This window comes from Lathamus discolor, chromosome W (assembly GCF_037157495.1).
Source record: "Lathamus discolor isolate bLatDis1 chromosome W, bLatDis1.hap1, whole genome shotgun sequence".
NCBI classification, from domain to species: Eukaryota; Metazoa; Chordata; class Aves; order Psittaciformes; family Psittacidae; genus Lathamus; species Lathamus discolor.
The window spans coordinates 821,587-844,212 of record NC_088908.1 but is presented as its reverse complement, the minus strand read 5'-3'; the positions used below and the strand labels follow the sequence as shown (position 1 = coordinate 844,212).

Sequence of the window (22,626 nt, the reverse complement as noted above, 5' to 3'; positions counted from 1 at the left end):
AAGTTATGTGGGACAAAATAAGACCCAAGACAATGCCCTGCAAGCATTTAATAGAAAGATCCTCAAGAACACCATTACCAGTGTGTGCCAGGACTGAGTGCCACCTCTGCCTGCCACACCAGGCTCAGCCACCTGTGCTGCACAGCCTTGGCTTGGGCTGCTGGGAAAACAGCCCTCTGGGAAAGTGCCATGGGGGAAGCCTTGTTGGGAATCCCTTCACCTCTCTCAAGAGCTGCTTTCATCTCCATTGTTCCCCCGGTGTCTCCCTGAACCATGCTCCTGTGCAATGATGTTGATCCTGGTACTAAACATTGACACAGGATCCTCAGCCTCAATCTCCTCACTGGAAAAGAGTCTTCCAGCTGCTGGACAGCCTGTGAGCTGACCCTGACTACTGTCACCAGACCTGTTCTGCACCTCAGGTTAGAGTACCATGGGTCTGCACCCCCACCCTGTGCCTGCCTGGCAGCCACACAGAGTTCCCACTCCCTCCTGAGGGGCACAGCCAGCTCTCAACATGCCCTGACCCAAGGCCAAAGAGTCCAGCAGCAGCAGTCAGTTTTCTCCTTCTTAGGAGCTAGTACAGTGCTGTGTTTTGATCTTTTGGCCTGGGAACAGTGGTGATGGTGCCGATGTTTTTGGTTGCTGCTCGAATGTTTGGTCTGGCCAAGGACTTTCTGAGCCTCATGCTCTGCCAGGGAGGAGGGGAGGCTGGGAGGGAGCAGAGACAGGACACCTGACCCAAGCTAGCCAAAGAGGTATCCATACCACAGCACGGCAACTGGGGAAAGATACCCAAAAGCCCCAGATTGCAGCTCATGTCAGGTTGTGTATCAGTCAGTGCATGGTGAGCAATTGTGTTCCCTTCCCTTGTTATTTCCCTTACCAATATTACCATTGGCGGTAGCAGCAGTGATTTGTGTTATACCTTAGTTACTGGGCTGTTCTTAGCTCAACCCGTGGGAATTGCATTCCCTCAATTCTCCTCCCCATTCTGCCAGGAGCAGGGGGATGGGAAGAACAGGGAGTGAGCAAGTGGCTGTGTGTTTCAGACTTATTAGCTGGACTTAACAACAACTCTCTCCAAACAGTTACAGATAACCTGGGCAACACAAACATGCAAACACACTTATTTTTCTAAGCACACAAAAATCCTTCCAGGCTCTCAACAGAAGACTACCTCCTATCTGACAACTAGAATCACAGAATACTTTGGGTGGGAAAGGACCTCAAGATCATCCAGTTCCAACCCCCCTGCCATGGGCAGGGACACCTCACACTAAACCATCCCACCCAAGGCTTCGTCCAACCTGGCCTTGAACACTGCCAGGGATGGAGCACTCACAACCTCCCTGGGCAACCCATTCCAGTGCCTCAGCACCCTCACAGGAAAGAATTTCCTCCTTAGATCCAATCTAAACTTCCCCTGTTTCAGTTTGAACCCGTTACCCCTTGTCCTGTCACTACAGTCCCTGATGAAGAGTCCCTCCCCAGCATCCCTATAGGACCCCTTCAGGTACTGGAAGGCTGCTCTGAGGTCCCCACGCAGCCTTCTCCTCTCCAGGCTGAACAGCCCCAACTTCCTCAGCCTGTCTTCATACGGGAGGTGCTCCAGCCCCTGATCATCCTCGTGGCCTCCTCTGGACTTGTTCCAGCAGTTCCATGTCCTTTTTATGTTGAGGACACCAGAACTGCACACAGTGCTCCAGGTGAGGTCTCACAAGAGCAGAGTAGAGGGGCAGGATCACCTCCTTCGACCTGCTGGTCACGCTCCTTCTGATGCAGCCCAGGATACGGTTGGTTTCTGGGCTGCGAGCGCACACTGCAGCCGGCTCATGTTCATTTTCTCATCGACCAGCACCCCCAAGTCCTTCTCTGCAGGGCCACTCTGAATCTCTTCTTTGCCCAGTCTGTAGCTGTGCCTGGGATTGCTCCAACCCAGGTGTAGGACCTTGCACTTGGCATGGCTGAGCTTCATAAGGTTGGCATCAATCCTATCTCTCCAATTTAGAGAGAAGGATGTCGTGTGGGACAGTGTGAAACGCTTTGCACAAGTCCAGGTAGATGACATCAACTGCTCTACCCCTGTCCATCAATCCTGTAGCCCCATCACAGAAGGCCACCAAATTGGTCAGGCAGGATTTCCCCTTAGTGAAGCCATGCTGGCTGTCACCAAGCACCTTGTTGTTTTCCATGTGCCTTAGCATGCCTTCCAGGAGAATGTGCTCCAGGATTTTGCCAGGCACAGAGGTGAGACTGACTGCTCTGTAATTCCCCAGGTCTTTCCTTTTCCCCTTCTTGAAAATGGGGGTTATATTTCCCTTTTTCCAGTCGTCGGGAACTTCACCTGACTGCCAGGATTTTTCAAATACGATGGCCAGTGGCTCAGCAACTTCATTCGCCAGCTCCTTCAGGACCCGCGGATGGATTCCATCAGGTCCCACGGACTTGTGCGCGTTCAGATTTTGAAGATGGCCTCGAGCCAGATCCTCTCCCACAGTGGGCCCAAGGTGTTCATTCTCACAGTCCCTGCGTCTGCCTTCCAAGACTTGGGTTTTGCGGTCAGAGCCTTTGCCAGTGAAGACCGAGGCAAAGAAGTCATTCAGAACCTCAGCCTTCTCCAAATCCTGTGTAGCCAGTTCTCCCGAAAGCTTCCTCAGGGGGCCTATGGTGTCCCTACTCTGTCTTCTTTTTGCTACGTACCTGTAGAATCCCTTCCTGTTACCCTTAACATCCCTGGCCAAGTTTAATTCTAACTGGGCCTTAGCCTTCCTAACCTGGTCCCTAGCTTCCCGGACAACATCCCTGTACTCTACCCAGGCCGCCTGTCCTTGCTTCCACCTTTTATAAGCCTCTTTTTTCCCTTGAATTTTCCTCAGCAGCTCCTTATCCATCCGAGGAGGTCTCCTGGCCCTCCTGCCGCACTTCCTTCTAGTTGGGATGCAGCACTCCTGAGCTTGGAGCAGGTGGTCCTTGAATATCAACCAACAGTCTTGGGCCCCCCTGCCCTCCAGGGCTATATCCCATGGAACCTTACTAAGCAGGCTCCTGAAGAGGCCAAAGTCTGCTCTCTTGAAGTCCAGGGCAGTGAGCTTGCTGCACGCTCTTCTCACTGTCCTGGGGATCTCAAATTCGACCATCTCGTGATCGCTGCATCCAAGGCTGCCCTGGAGTACCACATTCTCAATGAGCCCTTCCCTGTTGGTGAGCACGAGGTCAAGCATGGCACCTCTCCTTGTCGGCCCCTCTATTACTTGCAGACGGAAGTTGTCTTCCACACAATCGAGGAACCTCCTGGATTGCTTGTGCCGTGCAGTGCCATCGTTCCAACAGATGTCAGGGTGGTTGAAATCCCCCATGAGAACAAGGGCCTGCGAGCGTGAGGCTTTTCCTATCTGTCTGTAGAGTGCTTCCTCCACAGGTTCTCCTTGATCAGGTGGCCTGTAACAGATCCCCACAGTAATGTCTCCCACGGCTGTTCTCCCTTTGACCCTATCCGACAAGCTGTCTGTTGACCCATCACTTGTTCCCAGAGTTCCATACTCTCTAGCTTATCATTAACATAAATAGCTACCTCTCCGTCCTCATCTGCCTGGCCTGTCTTTCCTAAAGAGCCTGTAACCTTCCATTTCAGCACTTCAGTCATAAGTCAAGAAGGACATAGTCAATTTTGGGCAAGCAGTCAGAGCCTTATAGACGTAGCTAAACAGAAATGTGTATGCAAAATCTAACTGAAATACAGCCTTTGTGTTGTGGCAGAAAAGCACTGATTGGCTGTCCACCATAAGGCAATGTCACAATGCACAGTATGTAAAAACTGAAGGTAGCTGCCAAATTTCAAGTATGTGTCCTAAGATTGAGAATCTGGGCATCTTCTTTCCCAAAGAAGAAGCTACATAGCACAAAACTAATCAGTCTTGATTTAGCAGCAAAAGGTTGGCCAACACAATCAACTTACATCCATCAGATAGAGACTCAGAGAAGGAAGGTTTCTGAACCCACCCCACCCTCTTACTGTGAATGCAGGTGCAGGAGGCCTCATCAACAGAAGGTTTATATATAAGCACACAGGTGAGACTATGCAGACAAGAACTCAGATTATTCTAATGCAACTAAGGACAGAGGATTTTCTCCTGTGTCATTCTACAGGTTAAAGAAATAAGACACTGTAGAAGCAAATTGAGCTACTTTCATACTTGCTACTAAACATACATAAAGGAACTGAAGATTAACAAGGTGAAGGCCATACTTTCAACTCATGAGCAAGTGAAAATCCCCCCAAATTTAGAAGACCTCCTGCAACTCAATGACATTATTAAAGCAGATGTACATGATTTCTAACCCTTATGACTGAAAATGAAGTGCTTGCTTTATTCAGATTTATGGAGTTTTATGAAGGAGCTTTACATGTTTAACTATTGAAATACTTTAATTCTCCTGCTGTCATTAGTTTTGTTAAAAACCCCAAGCAGTCAGGAGTAGAATAGTAATACCTACATACTTGAGACTGAACTGCACTTCATCTCCCTACACAGGACATAAAAATAGAAGAAAATTTTTGTACTACTTCTATGAGACATTTGCTATGAGTGTCACAATGCACTGGATAGGGGAAGGGAAGGAAAGGAAAACAGTGTAAGGATCCTTCAAAACTTTAAATACACATTAATCCTAACAAAATGACCCCATATACTAAACAAAAACAACTGTAATGTATCTATGATACAGGTATTGGTGAAACCCTGAACAATAATTTTCTAAATTTAACTTATTCTACCTTATTAGCATTTGCATGCTGAAATAATATTCATTCTACAACAAGATTATTCCTACTCTCTCAGCAATGTGTGGCTATTATTAATTTTAAGTTCAATGAGCCACAGTTCAAGTGGAACATTTAAGGCAGGTATTAGTGCATTTTCTTTAGTACCATTAAAGTACTGTACCCTTAAAACTTCTCAATACTTTATACATTGCTATCTTCATGTCTTTCAGGGCAAAATATCTAAAACCTAAGAACATCATGGAGTAGCAGTAGACAACAAAAATAACAAAGTGAAAGTGTATCTCTAGTCAGGATGTAGTCAAAGTAAAATATAAAATCAAGTAATCAAATACTCAGCTCTAGCTCTATTACAGTGTTGCCTAACCTTGATAAAATCTTTGATGAGCTGGGCTGCTTTAACCCCATTCTGTACATTAAAGCTTATATCAACTTTTACTTCAGTGAAGCAATCTGTCAGTTTAATAATAGGTACCTGCAAAAGAAAGACAGGTTAAGTCAATACAGATCTCCAAGAGGCATTTGGTTTCATTCATACTTACATGTACCAGTAAAACTGAAACGTTTTATGACTTTGTTGAGAGAAAACAGTACTCCTGTTTATTTAAGGACACACTCTCCTTGCCAGTCTGTTTATATCAACTTTGCTTTTCTAACTCATAAATGCCATTTTCAATTTACTATCCTATTTAACAGAACTTAACACTTAATCTTCAAAGTGATTCCTTTTAAATTCTTTTTAGTCACCTCCTAGTGCAGCAGCACAGCTCTAGTGAGAAAAACAATCAGAGGGAGACAAATGCTTAAGGAATTAAGATCAATGGTAATAGATACTCAAGAAAATACACACTCCTGTCACTGTGGGTCATTGATTCCTCATCCAAATTATCTTCAGACAAGAAGCACAAGATATTGAGAACACTGACATATCTCCACCTGAGTGGTTTCGAAATTACCTCTCTCTACTAATAATAGCCATCAATTAGACACCTGTTTAACCCCCAACACACTTACATGTGCTTACAATTAGCAGAAGGCAGGAAGTTATAATGGAATTTATACTATCCTGTGCAAGGCATACTATTACATATTTATATAAGGCTGTACTTAGTACTTCTATGTGAGAATGTATTATGTCTGCTTACTTACAATAAGAAAAAATTACTTATGTAATAACTGAGTCCAGAAATTCACAAGTTTAATCACATTAATTCACATGACTAGTATAATCTCACTTTAAAACAAGTGTATGTTGTGTAGTATGAAAAAATCAGATTATTTTCCACAACAGAAGAAATGCTTCTGTTGTAGCACTATCAATTATTTTTGAGTAATAAAAACTGTAATAAATAAAAAGGTTATATTGGTTATATCTTGTATTTATATATAGTTTCCACTTATGAAAATTCATCCTTTTAACCAAGATATTTTATTAGACATTTAGCTTAAAACAAGGAAACACCTTCTTCCCCCAAACTTACAGTTGCTTTATCTAAAACCTTTACTGAGTTTTCATCTGCTACATTGTGCTTTCTAAGAGCTTCTTCCAGGGTCCAAAGAGGCAATGTCTCCCACTTTCCAAACACAACTAAATCAATATCACTGAAATAGAAAGAAAGCACAGATTTATTAAAATTAAAAGACCAATACACTTAAAAGATAAACAACTGACATCCACACATAACTAAAATAAAGCTGACAGAATGTAACCAAATAATTCTTACTTTTCTGAGAAAATAGGTGGGGGATGAACTCTTACACCTGGGGAAGTACAGAATATTTCAGGTTACCAAGGGAGGGGGACAGACACACACACACAAACCACTTGGTCTGCAAATCCCAAGGTTAGTCTCCTCATGTATGGTCTCTTCAGTGCTAAGATTATCAGTAAGAAAGTAATGTTAAATGTTTCAATTTAATCACCCATGGAGATAAATTTTAGCTTTTCCTTTAAGGCCAAACTCTTATTTTGGTTCAGTCACTAATGAAGCCAAGACACAAAACAAGCCTTTTTTGACAACATGGTATTTTCAGAACTTTTACTAATACATGCAAAATCTATATAGCCACAGGTACTATGACTAATTGTCTTAATTAGTAATTTTTGTATACACTTCGTAGAGTACTAATACCTCCACACTTTCTTAATATAACAAGTATACACACAAGTAACAGATATTAGGAGATCAAATAAGTCACTACAGAGGTATAAACTTGAAAGGCTATATTTTGTACAGAATATACACTGAAAAATTACTGACCTTGTAGGTAAATATAAACCAGTTTTAAAACTTCCAAATATCTGCACCTGAAACACAAGAACAGAAGAAGAGATTCAGAGCGGCCCAAGGAGGCGGCCTTGGGGGTGTTGGTCGATGAGAAAATGAACATGGGCCGGCTGCAGTGTGCGCTCGCAGCCCAGAAACCAACCGGATCCTGGGCTGCATCCAAAGGAGCGTGACCAGCAGGGCGAAGGAGGTGATCCTGCCCCTCTGCTCTGCTCTTGTGAGACCTCACCTGGAGCATTGTGTGCAGTTCTGGTGTCCTCAACATAAAAAGGACATGGAACTGTTATTGTTACTATTGTTACTATTTATCCTACATGTCTTCAAAATTACTTGTATTAATTTCCAAAGTTACTGGATGAGCTTTAATTACAGTGTGTGTCCAAATATGTCCTCACTATGCACAACAGAACTTGGAAACCCACGAAAGCTTGGAAACTCTTTGCTACCAAAGTCTGTCCATCAAAACAAAACAAAAATCTGTAGCCAGTTTACAGTTCTCTTTCTTCTACATCATTAAGAAGAGTTCTCTGAAATTTGTCAAGCTAAATAGAGTGAATGTTTTCACTTCCATTCACGATGACAATATTTTCATAACTGATGCTGTCCAGTTAGAATTAAACTTGGCCAGGGATGTTAAGGGTAACAGGAAGGGATTCTACAGGTACGTAGCAAAAAGAAGACAGAGTAGGGACACCATAGGCCCCCTGAGGAAGCTTTCGGGAGAACTGGCTACACAGGATTTGGAGAAGGCTGAGGTTCTGAATGACTTCTTTGCCTCGGTCTTCACTGGCAAAGGCTCTGACTGCACCACCCAAGTCTTGGAAGGCAGACGCAGGGACTGTGAGAATGAAGACCTTGGGCCCACTGTGGGAGAGGATCTGGTTCGAGGCCATCTTCAAAATCTGAACGTGCACAAGTCCATGGGACCTGATGGAATCCATCCGCGGGTCCTGAAGGAGCTGGCGAATGAAGTTGCTGAGCCACTGGCCATCGTATTTGAAAAATCCTGGCAGTCAGGTGAAGTTCCCGACGACTGGAAAAAGGGAAATATAACCCCCATTTTCAAGAAGGGGAAAATGGAAGACCCGGGGAATTACAGAGCAGTCAGTCTCACCTCTGTGCCTGGCAAACTCCTGGAGCACATTCTCCTGGAAGGCATGCTAAGGCACATGAAAAACAACAAGGTGCTTGGTGACAGCCAGCATGGCTTCACTAAGGGGAAATCCTGCCTGACCAATTTGGTGGTCTTCTATGATGGGGCTACAGAACTGATGGACAGGGGCAGAGCAGTTGATGTCATCTACCTGGACTTGTGCAAAGCGTTTCACACTGTCCCACACGACATCCTTCTCTCTGAATTGGAGAGATATCAATTTGATGGATGGACCACTCGGTGGATAAAGAACTGGCTGGATGGCCGCACACAAGGGGTAATGGGTTAAAACTTAAACAAGGGAAGTTTAGATTGGATCTAAGGAGGAAATTATTTCCTGTGAGGGTGGTGAGGCACTGGAATGGGTTGCCCAGGGAGGTTGTGAGTGCTCCATCCCTGGCAGTGTTCAAGGCCAGGTTGGACGAAGCCTTGGGTGGGATGGTTTAGTGTGAGGTGTCCCTGCCCATGGCAGGGGGGTTGGAACTGGATGATCTTGAGGCCCTTTCCAACGCAAACTACTCTGCGATTCTGTAAGTATGCCACATTACCTCTTCTCAGATTTATGAAGCTACATTATTATGACATTCAGACACAAAGCTAAGGACATTATGACAAATACATCCTAAATTCTACTCTATAACTACTTATTTGTTCAGTAGTAAAACTTTCACACTCAATTGGTCAAAAAAATTTGTCTTAAAGTGCTTCCATTTAATGTTTTGGGTTGTTCAGTTTCAGCATAATTAAAGCCTTTCTTATGGTCAGAGTCTTGCTGATGCCAAGTTCTCACTTAGTAGGAATGTTTCCTTCTAAGCACACTCCCTTGAGTAAGAGAGCAAATGACTTCTGTATGTAAAGTAACAGTTTAGGATATCCAGTTTTACCCTCCCTCCATCTGGTTTTTCAGCCTTTTCTGAAGTGGAACAGAAAGAGACACATTCTACACACTCTGTATGTTCAGATTCCTGAAGCCTGATTTTCATTTTGCTTGGTATCTGATTTTTATAGATTATGTCTTATGTACATGTTTAGTGAGAAATTACAAACTGAATGTGTATATTTAACTTACAAGTTTATTTTAGCTGGATTTGCTGTATCTATGACTCAAAATGAGCAGCTTAAAGATTAACTTCCCATTTTACACTGCAGCTAAAGATAAGGACATTGGACCAGATAATGCTCTACCTTCCCAGAGTGTGTCCTCAAAACTTAAAGTAGCTAAACCAATACAGATTTCCAGGTTAGTGATTGACTCAAGCAACTGAAAAGTTACAACAAAAGACTGTCAAAGTTGAACAGAGTTGAGTTCAGCAGTTCAGTTCCTGACCAGATCTGTAAAGTATTAGAAAAATAGCATTACAGTAATTTCCAGATTGTCACCTGGCATGCTGTGCCACTGTTTGGTTCCTCTCTAGCCTCCAGAAAATGGAAGGGCATACAAGATGAAAATTCTTCCTCAATGTAACAACAGCACACAAAATGCATTTAAGCTCTGAAGAGCAGCTACTGACTTGAGAAAAATGGGCACATTCTTGCTCTCTATCATTTTCAAGAACAGCAAAGAAAGAGGGTCATAGCAGTTTTAACTGGCAATAATTGAAGAGTTAACTTCAGTTTTCTACTATATTGTGTGTGCTTCCTCTCAGTCACATTACAGCTAAATCCAGTGGCCAGCTGTCACTTGTGGCAGGGCTTGTAATTTGTTTCCCCCTCTTAAACAGATTACAGCTACTACAAACAGTTTCAGTAGCTTAAAGAAAGACTTTTTTCTCAAGCCCCCAGCCATATATATATATAAAACAAACATTTTAATACAAAAGGCCTCGCTTGTACAGATCAAGTCTGTCCTACAAACAGAGTATTTCTGGATGCACTAAGTTCTTGTGCCCTGTTCAAAGTGTTAGTGGTAAGAAAGAAAGATCCCCTGGTAACAAACCCATTCTCCCCATTACACTAGTTAAGTCTGAAGCACACAAAGTTGTTTAGGAAATAGCAGCCTCTTCTTCAGGCTGAAGCAGTCAGCTATTGTGGTGAAATCCCCTACTATAAGACTTTGGCAGGGTGTATCAGAGTGAGCACTGGTTTATACCCACACTGTTTCCTATACTATCACCTGTCAAACTGGCAGCCCACTAACTCCTGCTCTTGATTAGGATCTACAACACTGTTTCACTGGGTTAGAGGAGAGTTATACAACACCTGTGAGATATGCTAAAGTCTCCTACAGAGTCCCCTTGGAAAGGTTGTTTTATTCAAAGAAAAAACTACCAGGTATGTGTTGTACCAACTATCATAGCTGTTCAAAGGCAGCTATCACTGAGTGAAGAGTGCTCCTTCCATATGTCACTAACACTGTGACTGCAATATGAAGCACCTTGAAAATGTGAGTGCATTTTATACACAAAACCACACACCACATACCTATAGTTTAGAAATTCATATTCTGTGATATTCTGTCAATTTCTAATAAATACATTAAAAAAAAAACAGGTGAAGAAGATCTAAAATGAACAGTGGTTTTAAGTCACTCATGTCAAAACACTATCTTTTACTGTGGCAGGATGAAAGAGCGTTCCTTATACTAAAAATTCTGCTGTCTGAATTTGGTTTACTATTTCACAGCTAACAAGTCCTTATTTTCAGTTATTGTTATCTACAGATAGATGACTACAGCTATACATCCCCATTCTGGAAATGTTAGTAGAGGGGTACAATTAAACTAGATGCAATTACGCTAAAATTCCAAATGTGTGTCCATGAAGCCATCTTGAGTTGTAAAAGCATCTTCTTTGGCTTCTCTTTAATCCAACCTTTATTGAAATAAAGCATAGCTCTGCACAGAAGAAACTTGTTTCAACTGAATGAAGTACTAGCAAAAACCCATCTTCAGTGGAAAGAGGCATTTCAGATTTTAAGCTCAATACACAGATCTACAGACTTGTTTGTTCCTGTACAGAAAACCTGGTTCCTTTAAATTTGTAAGATGTCAATTTAGTTTAAGTGCCCATTAGAAATAGCATGGTCTACAAAACATGGCATTGCTGGCATTCCACGTTAATATTCAGGACCACAGGTCTTTGGACTAGTAAGCCCTGCTACTAGTAAAGTGATGACTTTCAGTAGATTTGGTTTTGGGTTTTTTTTTTAACACAATACATTACAAGCATGCATGCCTGGTATGTTCTCATTAATTTTAGTGAATCAATATTCATGAGACTAAATGTTGCCATACCTCATGACCTCTCTTTTGACTACAGCAGATCTATCTTGTCTTTGTTCCTATGTGTGACATAAAACATTGACCTGTATTATTCCAGGAAGAAAGATCATCTCTCTCATTTGAGCAGAAATCCTTTTGTTGTTGTTTTGGTTTGTGCTTTTTTAATACGGAGAAACAAACAGTATTTTCATTATTCAATATTTCACAAAGCAAACAGACACAAAATGTTGCTTTCATATATTAAAAAACAGAACAGTATCCTACTCACATCTGCATTGGGCCAGAGCTCTTTTATAACGTTTTCTATCCTGTTCACCACTTCCATCCGCATTCTCTCTTCTTCAGGTCTGGGAGACATGTACTTATAAAAGTCAACGATTTCTTCATGAAGACTAAGAAAGAGGGAAGAAAAAACAAACAAAAAAAACCCACCAGAAAGTCATGGAAAAAAAAAAAACCACAAGAGACTGAAACAGCAATTACTCTAATCAAACATGCTTTTTGAGCTCCTAGTTACCTATCTAATTATGGGACAGTTCAAGAGTAGCATGCAATTAAAAAAGAAAACAGGTTCACAACACTTGGTAATGTTTAATTTCCTGTTAGCTTCTTGTGCCATAGGTCAATATTGCACTGCACTTGCTAAAAGTGTGGGAAGCAAATCTAAATCCAAGCACCTTCAATTCACATTGAAAATCACACTGTATTTTACTGCCAGTGTAACAGAGAAATGGTTCAGTCTTCAAGTCTGAACACAGCTGTAAGCTCTGAGTACAAGCTTTGCAAAAATTTAAACAGGAGGTTTTCAGCCCATGCTTCCTAGTCAGCCCTTGGCACCAGCAAGGGAGTTTCAGGCAGCAGTCTGTGTTCAGTAAAAAGCCTTTAAAAAGTTGATAGCAATTCTGCCAGTACTAGAGCCAAGAAAAAAAAAGCTTCTTTTGCTGCTTAAAGACACAAACTATGCACTCTCCCCCCATAACAAGAAAATAGGTAGTACATGTACAGCAGTGGTGGCTCAGAAAAGTAAGTGATTGAAAAGAAAGTTACCCCATATATTTGATAGTTCACTATATTACATGTCAGTCATTAAGTTGTGCTTAGAGTACCTATGATTAGAGCTGAAACAAAAATGCCTTCATACAGTGCCACAAATTTCTGTGCTTCCATAATATCATAAACACATCATCTTGACTAACAATGTCTTTAGAAAAACAGACAAAACCCACATAGTAACTAATCTGTTTCCTGCCTTACAGTAATAGCTATTTTTTAAAAATGTATTGTTTCCAGTTACCAAGTACAACTGCATCTCCTCTTAAAGTTCTGAGGGATCATCAGAAGAAAGCAACTTATTAAGAGCAGATGAGATGGGGAATCTAATATTTCCCCACTGCATACACACTTCAATAAATCAAATGTTGATAACTGGAAGTTGAATATAGGTGGCAACAAAACATTAAAATATCTAGAAGTTGTATTTAACAGTGTCAGCATAGGGACAGAACTCAAACCATCTGCATTATGTTCTTCAATACTGCAGTGTTACGAACAACACAAACCTCTTTCAGAGACAAAGAAATAAGATATTTACGTTACTTTTTGCTGAGCATTTATGGGAATTTTCCCCACACATGGTTAGGGGAATGGTCATAAGAGCCTAGCAACTGGTGGTGGCCATCACCACAGGTCTCTGTAGCTAACACATACAGAAAAACAGAGTTCCTCCAAAGGGTAATCCAGACAGATACCCAATTCAGACAGCTTTATCAACCTTTGGAGAAGCTTCTCCTCCTCTGACACCTACAGAAGGAGCCTCACAAACACTTAAACTAAAAACTAAAACAAAACACACACACACACCCCCGAAGATCACCTGCAAAAATGCAAGGTGTCATCTCCCATCTCCCCCCTTACAGCCACACTAGCACCATGCCCTGTTCACACACATCACCTCAGGTACCCCAAGGATGTTCTGAACATAGCTGCAATATTCATACCGGTGAACACTGTTTTCAGCATGTATTTTGACACCATTAGGAAATTTGTCACCTCCTCCTACAGCTGCTTTCTTGTTTTTCCCCTGGAAGCTTACAACCTGGAGTTAATGTGCACATTCCAGACTACTACTGCCATCCCTTACAGGGGCACTGACTCCTCTGCCTTTGGCTTTTCATCCATCTCCTGTTCTTCTATTCTTCACTGCTATTCAATTTGTTGGCACTTAAGCCTTCTTACAGCTATCCTCCTCTTGCAAGAGCTGAATAAAGAAGTACATGACAAAGCACAAGTTGAGTACTCCAACAGCCACGTTCCCTCTCTGTCCCCACTGCCAATCACACACACCGAATTGCTAATTTAGTCCCCATGTGCTTGACCATTAAAGTAGCATTCAAAAACAGGAGCAACAAGGAAAACAGGTAAAAAAAACAAACTCTAGAAAACTCAAATTAATTTTCAACTGCAATTTGGCAAACTAGCTTACAGGAAGACCTTGGCTTCCTATCATGTGTAGCAAACTCTTCACTTGATTTGTGGGCTACATCATGGTGATCTGATCAAGCCCCATTTCTGCATCTGCTCCTCTGGCCTAGCTAGAACAGACTGGTAACATCCACAAGGCACAAGCTTTACCCCAGAGTAATGCTTTAGTAACATAAGACTGAGTGCACACATGCACTGTGTGCCATGTGGCGTGGCACCACATTGTGTGAGGGCACTTAACAGCACAAAATGTGCTGGGATAATATGGTAGGAGACTATCTCTGAGGAGAAATTCATGTATGGCACAGCACAAATCCATACTGCCCATTGTTAGTAGGACCAGCTGCTCCTGGGCTTCTGCTTTCCAGGAGTTAATTGTTCCCCTGTCCCATAGGGGAACTTTGAATGAACAAGGCAATCAGCAATGAGGTCCCCAAAGTGCACAAAGGGCCAAGCCATACAGACACTGCAGTTCTCAGGGCACTTCTTTTTATTAGCTCTACTGACACTCTGAATTGAGATAATTACATCAATTGGTGCATTCCTTAGAAGCACACAAAGTTATGTGCTGTCAGAACCAGATGTATTTCTTTTTCTAAACATAAGTAACATGTGTCTGCATCTTTTTAAATGGGATCCTTCTTATTCTCAGTTAGTCACATGTAAAGCCTTATAGCAAAACAAAAAGTTAAGCAGCATGGAAAACCACAGAAACTCACATTACACATGCACTGAGCATTATTAAACAGTGCAGATGTAGAAAAAATGAACTTTGTAGTTTTTCAATTACAGAGCAAAGGCTTAAAAGACTACTAGGAAAAGTTCCCATCAGCACACCAGCTGGAAATACTAGACATATCTGTGTTTCATCTGCTGCTAGAACCGCCTGTGCTGCACAGACCACAGCATGCAGAAAGCAGGCAGAAGCTGTGAAGACTCAACACTGCACCTGGAACTGTATCTCCCTGCCCAATAATGGCTACTGACAAGAAATAAGGGAATGATTAATTAAAGCCAAGACAAACAGAAGTAGCCACATGCAGAGCCCAGAGCAGTACAACAGTACTTAGAGGCGTGACTCCAATTAACATGAAGTTAACTCCAGCTGTACTGAAAATTAAAACTTGAGGATATTCACTGTCTTACTCTATTATAGTTGGTGTTAAAAGAAAATAAAATAAATTGTTTGGATTAATGGAGTCTGTTTACAAAAGCCTCTAGTGGAATTTTATACCTTTAGCCAAAATGAAGATCAAAGACACTGTGGAATTATTTTCAGCATCATAACAGTCTTTTATTATTTAATGCCATTACATTAATAAGTTATCTTAGATAAAAGTCCTTAAAAGGAGACTTGATTTTAGAAAGAAAATTACACTGTAATAAACCAAATTTCACTATGGAGAGTGTCGTGGTTTAAACCCAACCACAAACCTCGTTCACTCACTCCCCCCCTTCTTGCCCTCCCCCCTGCTCCCGGAGGGATGGGGAGGAGAATCAGGAGAATGTAACTCCCACGGGTTGAGATAAGAACAGCCCAGTAACTAAGGTATAACACAAATCACTGCTGCTACCGCCAATGATAATAGTGATAAGAGAAAATAACAAGAGAATACGATACCACCGCTGAACGAGTTCGACCCCCCCGAAGAGAGAGAGCCTGCCCCTTCCGGGTAACTCCCAGTTACCTCCCTGGGAGGTGCTGTGGTATGGAATACCTCTTTGGTCAGTTTGGGTCAGGTGTCCTGTCTCTGCTTCCTCCCGGCCTCCCTTGTCCCCGGCAGAGCATGAGGCTCACAGAGTCCTTGGCCAGAATAAACATTACTTAACAACAATTAAAACCAATCGGTGTTATCAGCTCTCTGCCCAGGCTGGAAGTCAAAACACAGAGCTTGCACCAGCTGCTAAGAAGGAGCAAAACGGCTCCTGGCAAACCCAGGACAGAGAGATATTTTATTTGTCTTTATAGTGTATATACTGAATAGCATATAGTATATACTGAACATAGTGCATATACTGTATAGTAGTATACTGAAGCATACCAACACTCAAGACCTACTTAGGATGCATGGAGATAGTTCTCTGCAATATGTAAGAGCATTAGTTTACTGTTTTCATTACAGGAAATAGCAGTACAAGTGGGTCTTTGCTTTGTACTTCAGGAAATTTTAACACAAGGAAAAGAAAAATTAGTCTCTTACACTTTTTGAGTATGTTTTAAAACAAAGTACTAACTGCATTACACCCTGTTTTCAAGCCTAGATGATTCCATCAGAATTTCACAGACAGAACAGGATTATACAGAGACCACTAAACTTAATATATTACAGTGTCTGTTGTTTACCTGAGAGATAGCGATGCCTCAGTACAAAATAAATTATGGCTGCAAAAGCTGTAATCAGGACTTCCCACCATAACATCACCAGATAGCACCATGAGGAAGATAGGTCTGCCACAACTTGTGGGCTCTAAATGTGCAATTTAGGATTCTCAAATGAGTTTACCCAATTGTTATTCTGGAGTATGGATCTTACTGCACCTCAAGCAATCAAAAAATAATCACATACAAACAAAATGTTATCTGTCTCTGTGCTGTGCATATAAAACAGAAATAAGTGGACAAGCACATACAATTGACCATACACTTCAGTTACCTGACACATAAAACAGCACAACTTGCTACTGCTGCAAATCCAGAACTGAAACCAAGAATGATACTGGGAAATACGTTGCTTTATGAAATGCAATTCAAAATGATACAAGTTTCACTCCTCTGCACTAGGATCCATGCCACAAACCTTCCCTGCCTGCCCCAAGCAGCAGAGCAGCAGAGCAGAGTCCTGCTAAGCACAGCAGCCAGCCAGAGAAAAATACCGACTGCTTTTGCTTAATCACAGGCTAGTAGTGAAGTGCTGCCTTTGCATGCCACTATGCAGTATTACACTAGCCAAAGCAGTAAGTTTTAATTGAGAAATTTCCTCCTTTTGTCATTCTGGAACTGTGCTATGCTTCCACTCTCCTCTGGCTCTTCTTCACTCTTCATTTCACAGGGGAAATTATGCAGGCACACATGTTCCAATTTCATCAAGGTGTTACCCATAGCTTCTGCTCCAGTGGTTTAAAATAACTCAGTGATGACTTTTGCCTTCCAATTCCATAGTTTAAGATGAAACTCTTCTGATTTAACAGCTTATTGAATTTACATCCAGACTTGCATGGGATATTTGCAACATACTCCTGTAGCACTAAATTAGCCTTTTGTATCTGAATTTTCTTTGGATGAATAATTCCTGTATGACAGTGTTTAGTTGCCCCTACCAGTTTAAGTCTCTGTTGTGGTTTAAGCTCAGCTGTAAATCACGCAGTTGCTCTCTCACTCTCCCCCTTTCCTTCCCCTGCTCCCAGGGGAAAGAAGTTCACCCATCTGAAACACAGCTTCACATCATCTTTTCAGTTTACCTAAAACCAGACATGCAGAAAAAACAGGCATTCCACTGCCATATGATTACTAAACATAGCTAAAAATCAGGATTTCTACTGTATAAGCAGTTTCCTAAGATGTAAATGGAGCATTTCACTTCATGGAGTGCTAGGCAAATAAGATTTATTTCCATCCCTTTCCACTGTAGCTCAGGTGCTTGCTACCGCTCCCCAGCTTCCCAGAGACAAGGTCTATGACAACAGAATTACAGAAGCCTCACTGATCCATCCAAGGCAGAGTTAGCCAAGTTGATTCCCACCACCTTCAGCTATAACAGCCAACTCCTAAATGTAGTGGGAAGCCTGAAGAGGAGACCCTAAAGCTTGCAGCAGCAGCAGTCATGTCCACCCAGGCAGCGAGCAGTGAAAAGACACCAGTGGAAGAAACACCTTCACCTGGTATACCTACATCCAGACAACCACTTCTGGCAACCCCACCATATTATAGTACCTTTTGGTATTTACCCAAGAAAAGCTTGACCTTTCTGACTAGCATTAGTCATCTGCTGAGTAATTCACAGAACTGCCTTGTAGAACTGAGGGAGAGTATACATCTCAACAATTTATGGTAGACTGATTACGAATCTTTCCTCAAATGCTGTAGAGTTAAAAAAAAAAAAAAAACACTCACAAAATCAACATTACAAGACATATCCTGCGCAAATACTTGAAAGTATATAGCATGGTTTCCTCTTTCTTCCTCCCAATCAGCACCCATCATCCCAAACCCCTCAAATTAATGTATTTTTTTATCTATGTTCTGCTTTTAACATGAAGTTACAAGTTAACTGCAGCATAAAAGGCACTTGAACACAGGAGAAAGAAGAAATGTGGGGAGATCTTTTCAATTATTTCATAGGATCATAGAACCATAGAACAGTTCGGGTTGGAAAGGACCTCAAGGTCATCCAGTTCCAGCCCCCCTGCCATGGACAGGGACACCTCACACTAAACCATCCCACACAAGGCTTCGTCCAACCTGGCCTTGAACACTGCCAGGGATGGAGCACTCACAACCTCCCTGGGCAACCCATTCCAGTGCCTCAGCACCCTAACAGGAAAGAATTTCCTCCTTAGATGCAATCTAAACTTCCCCTGTTTCAGTTTGAACCCATTACCCCTTGTCCTTTTTCCTTGTTCTTTCCTGTGAGGGTGGTGAGGCACTGGAATGGGCTGCCCCAGGCACTGTTCAAAGCCATGTTGGACAGAGCCTTCGGTGACATGGCTTGGTGCATGGTGTCCCTGACCATGAGAAGGGGGTAGGAGCTAGATGATCTTAAGGCTGTTTCCAACCCTAACTACTATGATTTTATGCATGGGTAGCAGAAAAACCATGGGCCAGGAGCACTAGCATGCAACCTGCAAGATAACCTGGAGAGTCCCCAGCCTCCTTTTGCTCTGCTTATCACTCCAGGCTAGAAAGCTACAAACAGTAACTGTCAATAAAGGATGGTGACTAAGCAGATAACAAATGTTTCCTGAGATCACCTCTATTAGCCCAGTGACAGAGACAGATGCTCAAGAGCATCAACTGCAGAAACTGCAATAATACTTCCTCCCCCCATGTAGGTGACTGGTCTCACCCTTCAAAGTATCTGGAAAGGCCGGTCTCTGAGTAGGCCTGGGGATCAAACCATGGTTTTTATCTTCTTTCTTCTGAAGCTTCAGCTAGTATATCTGTCAGAAAACCAATATAAACCTAGAAAATATTTCACTGAAATACTTTCCATGAGTCCAAAAACCTTAGAATTCAGAGACACCAATACATGCAGAAGGATATCTGAAAAAATTCATGCAACAACCTCAGTTGCTGAGTTCTGCTTGGATATAAGGACAAAAGAATCAGCACATTGGGGGGAAAGGATTTCTAATACTTTGAGGGTTAAAATGTCACAACTGACCCAGCCCTAATATCATACAGTGGGAACCCGCCCTAGAATGGGACATCCCCAGCACAGCACACCTCCTCACACCATCTACATGTTGTGCATTAATACATTTGTCTGCAGTTTTGCAACAAAAGCAGTAAAGGGAGAGCAAGAGGCTGTGTAGAACCCTCAGAAACTCACTCAAGTTTCATCCAACTCACTGAAACCACCCATTCAAAATAATTTCAAAATGTGAAAATTAAGAAAGTGCGCACAGCGTACCAAAAAGTGAATAGAAAACTGTCGCAGCTTAAGCTCAGCTAGAATCTCAAAACCATGCAGCCACTAGCTCACTCCCTCCTTTCTCCCCCCACCCAGTCCTGGTTGGATGGGGAGAAGAACCCAAGAAATGTAAATCCCATGGGTTGAGAAAAAAACAGCCAAATGATCCAAAGCATATTGTGGGGAAGTGAGTGACTAGCTGCATGGTTCTGAGTTACCAGCCGTGCTTAAACCAGGACAAACATACAGATGGGCTGATGTCCTGGGTTCAGCAGTAGCAGTTATTTTTCTCCTTCTCAGTAGCCAGTGCAGTGCTGTGTTTTGATTTTTTGGCCTGGGAACAGTGGTGATGGTGCCGATGTTTTTGGTTGCTGCTCAAATGTTTGGTCTGGCCAAGGACTTTCTGAGCCTCCTGCTCTGCCAGGGAGGAGGGGAGGCTGGGAGGCAGCAGAGACAGGACACCTGACCCGAGCTAGCCAAAGAGGTATCCATAGCACAGCACGGCATGGCCAGTATAGAAACTGAACAGAGTTACCTGGAAGGCTCAGATCACTGCTCGGGTTCAGCTGGGTATCACTCAGTGCATGGTAAGCAACTGTGTTGTGCATCACTTGGATTTATCCCCCCCCCCCACCTTCCACTTTTAGTTTTATGTTCTCCTGTTATTTCCCTTACCAATATTATCATTGGCGGTAGCAGTAGTGGTTTGTGTTATACCTTAGTTACTGGGCTGTTCTTATCTCAACCCCTGGGAGTTGCATTCTCCTGATTCTCCTCCCCATCCCTCAGGGATCAGAGGGGATGGAGTGGGGGGAGTGAGCAAGCAGCTGCATTGTTCTGAGTCACCGGCTGGGCTTAAACCAGGACATAATCCATAACAGTCTACATAATCATGTGTGCCTTATTTCTCTGTTAGGTCTTCGAAAAAGCACAGTCTTCATGTTATTTCCTAGACTATGCACTCTTTTAATAGCAGCAGATTATTATTCTGCTAAACTATAAGTCCTATTATGCATTTGTTCTACATAAAGCAGAAAGCTTCAGAAGTGTGCTTGGCAGTGCCTGCCAAGAGCAGGACCTGCACCTCTGATACCGTGCTGTCTGCCGTCCTCCCCAGCTCAGCCACCTCACCCAGCCCCGCAGCATGCACGCGAGCAGCAATGGCATCAGACCCCTCACTGACACCACCCACCGCAATACATGTACCGCATGCGGTACAACAACCGCAAAGAAAGCAATAGAACACCGTTGCTCGGGCAGCAAGGCGTGATACTGGGGGATGAGCGTCTAACAGCCCCAAGTACACACGCAGTGACAAAAGGAAAACCTACAGATAGGCTTGCACACATCATCAGCACACACCTTGGCATCCGCTAGCCCCTCCAGCAGGAGTCACCGGCCGGCCGGGCTCGGGGGCTGCACGAGAGGCTGCCCCGCCGACAGGCATCAGCGGGGCCCGTTGACGCAGCGCACGGGCGGGCCGGGGAGCGACCCGGCACACGTGGCCCCTACCTGCCCCCGCCGGTGGCGAGCGGCGTCCTACGGGCCCAATCCCGATACCCCGCAACACCCGCCGTTTCTGTGGCCACGCCCTACCGCCGCGGCCCAGCGGCCATCCCGTGCTGGGAGGCCCTCAGCTCGCACCTCTTCAAGAGGCCAGGCCAGGTCCAAGCCCGGCGCTGGCAGCAGCCCGGCACCCCGTCGCCTGCCTGGCGCTGCGACCGCTCACCCCATGACTCCTTGGCTGTAGTTCCTCTTCTTCCAAGGGGTGCCTATGTAGAGCGACTCGGGAAGGCCAGCCTGAGCCCGGTCGGCAGGCTCATTTCCTAGGGCGAGCGCCCGGCCCTGCCCAGGAGGCCTCAGCAGGAGGCTGTAGTTAAGGCCGAAGGTGCTGGCCTTGTTGTCGCGCTTCCTCTTGTTGCTGGCGGCAGACGGTTCGACCTGTGGAGGCCGGGCCCAAGCAGCAGCCCCCAGGGGTGGCGAGGTCTGGTGGCGGCTGCGGTTCTGCTGGTTGTTGGCGCTCTCGAGCGGCAGGAAGTCGGGCTGGGGATCAGCACAGTACATGCTGGGCGGGGAGACAGGGCCGGCCCCAGCGGGGGCGCTCTGCTGCTGCTGCTGCTCCTCCTGATGGAAGTAGAGGTTGCGGACCCCCTGCGTAGTTTCCCAGATCTGCATCCACAGGCGGTTCGAGGGACCAAGCTGCTCTGGCTGGAACCAGGCTATCCGGGGATCCATCAAACGGGGAGCCACCCCGACTACTTTCAATCCCCGTTAGCCGCCGACACTGGGACCCAGCCACAGAACGCTACCGCTAATGGCGGCTCTTATGGAAGGGCAGCTCCGCGCCTGCCTGCCCGCTGCCGTCGCTCCACAGCCCCCGCCCCTCGCGGCGAGGCGGGGCCCTGTTTGGCCGTCGGCACACGGGCCGCGCGCAGGCAAGGGGGCGGAGGCTGGCCCCGGGCGGGGCCCCAGCCGGGACCCGGCTCTGCCCCGGCCCGGCACCCCCCCAGCGGGGCTGAGTGGCCCTCCGGCCACAGCGCCGGAATATCTTCCCGCTCAGTAGTTCTACTTTGATGGGTAGACCATTCGATGGATAAAAAATTAGCCGGCAGGCTGCACGCAGACAGTTTTCCTTCACGGTTCAATCTCCAATTGGAGACGGCTAACGAGTCACATCCCTCATGGCTTCCTGTTCAACATCTTCATCGCTGACATGGACAGTGGGATTGAGTGCGCCCTCAGCAAGTTTGCCGATGACACCAAGCTGTGTGGTCCGGTTGATACGCTGGAGGGAAGGGATGCCATCCAGAGGGACCTTGACACGCTTGTGAGGTGGGCTGATGCCAACCTTATGGAGTTCAACCATGCCAAGCGCAAGGTCCTACACCTGGGTCGGAGCAATCCCAGGCACAGCTACAGGTTGGGCAGAGAAGAGATTCAGAGCGGCCCTGCAGAGAAGGACTTGGGGGTGCTGGTCGATGAGAAAATGAACATGAGCCGGCTGCAGTGTGCGCTCGCAGCCCAGAAACCAACCGGATCCTGGGCTGCATCCAAAGGAGCGTGACCAGCAG

At 44.4% G+C, this 22,626-nt stretch overlaps 1 protein-coding gene across 4 annotated transcripts in view; it reads right to left on the bottom strand.

Annotated features, from left to right (window-relative positions):
• The window catches only part of LOC136004177 (terminal nucleotidyltransferase 4B-like), a 31,942-nt gene extending 10,028 nt beyond the window's left edge, over nucleotides 1-21,914 (bottom strand). For 2 of the 4 annotated variants that reach the window (XM_065660444.1, XM_065660443.1), the window contains exons 1-5: nucleotides 21,285-21,914; nucleotides 11,713-11,836; nucleotides 7,045-7,091; nucleotides 6,265-6,385; nucleotides 5,151-5,258 (exon numbers count right to left, since the gene is read on the bottom strand). In XM_065660444.1, the coding sequence (XP_065516516.1) occupies nucleotides 5,151-5,258; nucleotides 6,265-6,385; nucleotides 7,045-7,091; nucleotides 11,713-11,836; nucleotides 21,285-21,790 (906 nt within the window). In that variant the 5' untranslated portion in view covers nucleotides 21,791-21,914. The remainder of the gene's footprint in view (nucleotides 1-5,150; nucleotides 5,259-6,264; nucleotides 6,386-7,044; nucleotides 7,092-11,712; nucleotides 11,837-21,284) is intronic. The other 2 variants (XM_065660441.1, XM_065660440.1) reach the window with 2 other exon arrangements.
• Between the last annotated feature and the right edge of the window lie 712 nt (nucleotides 21,915-22,626).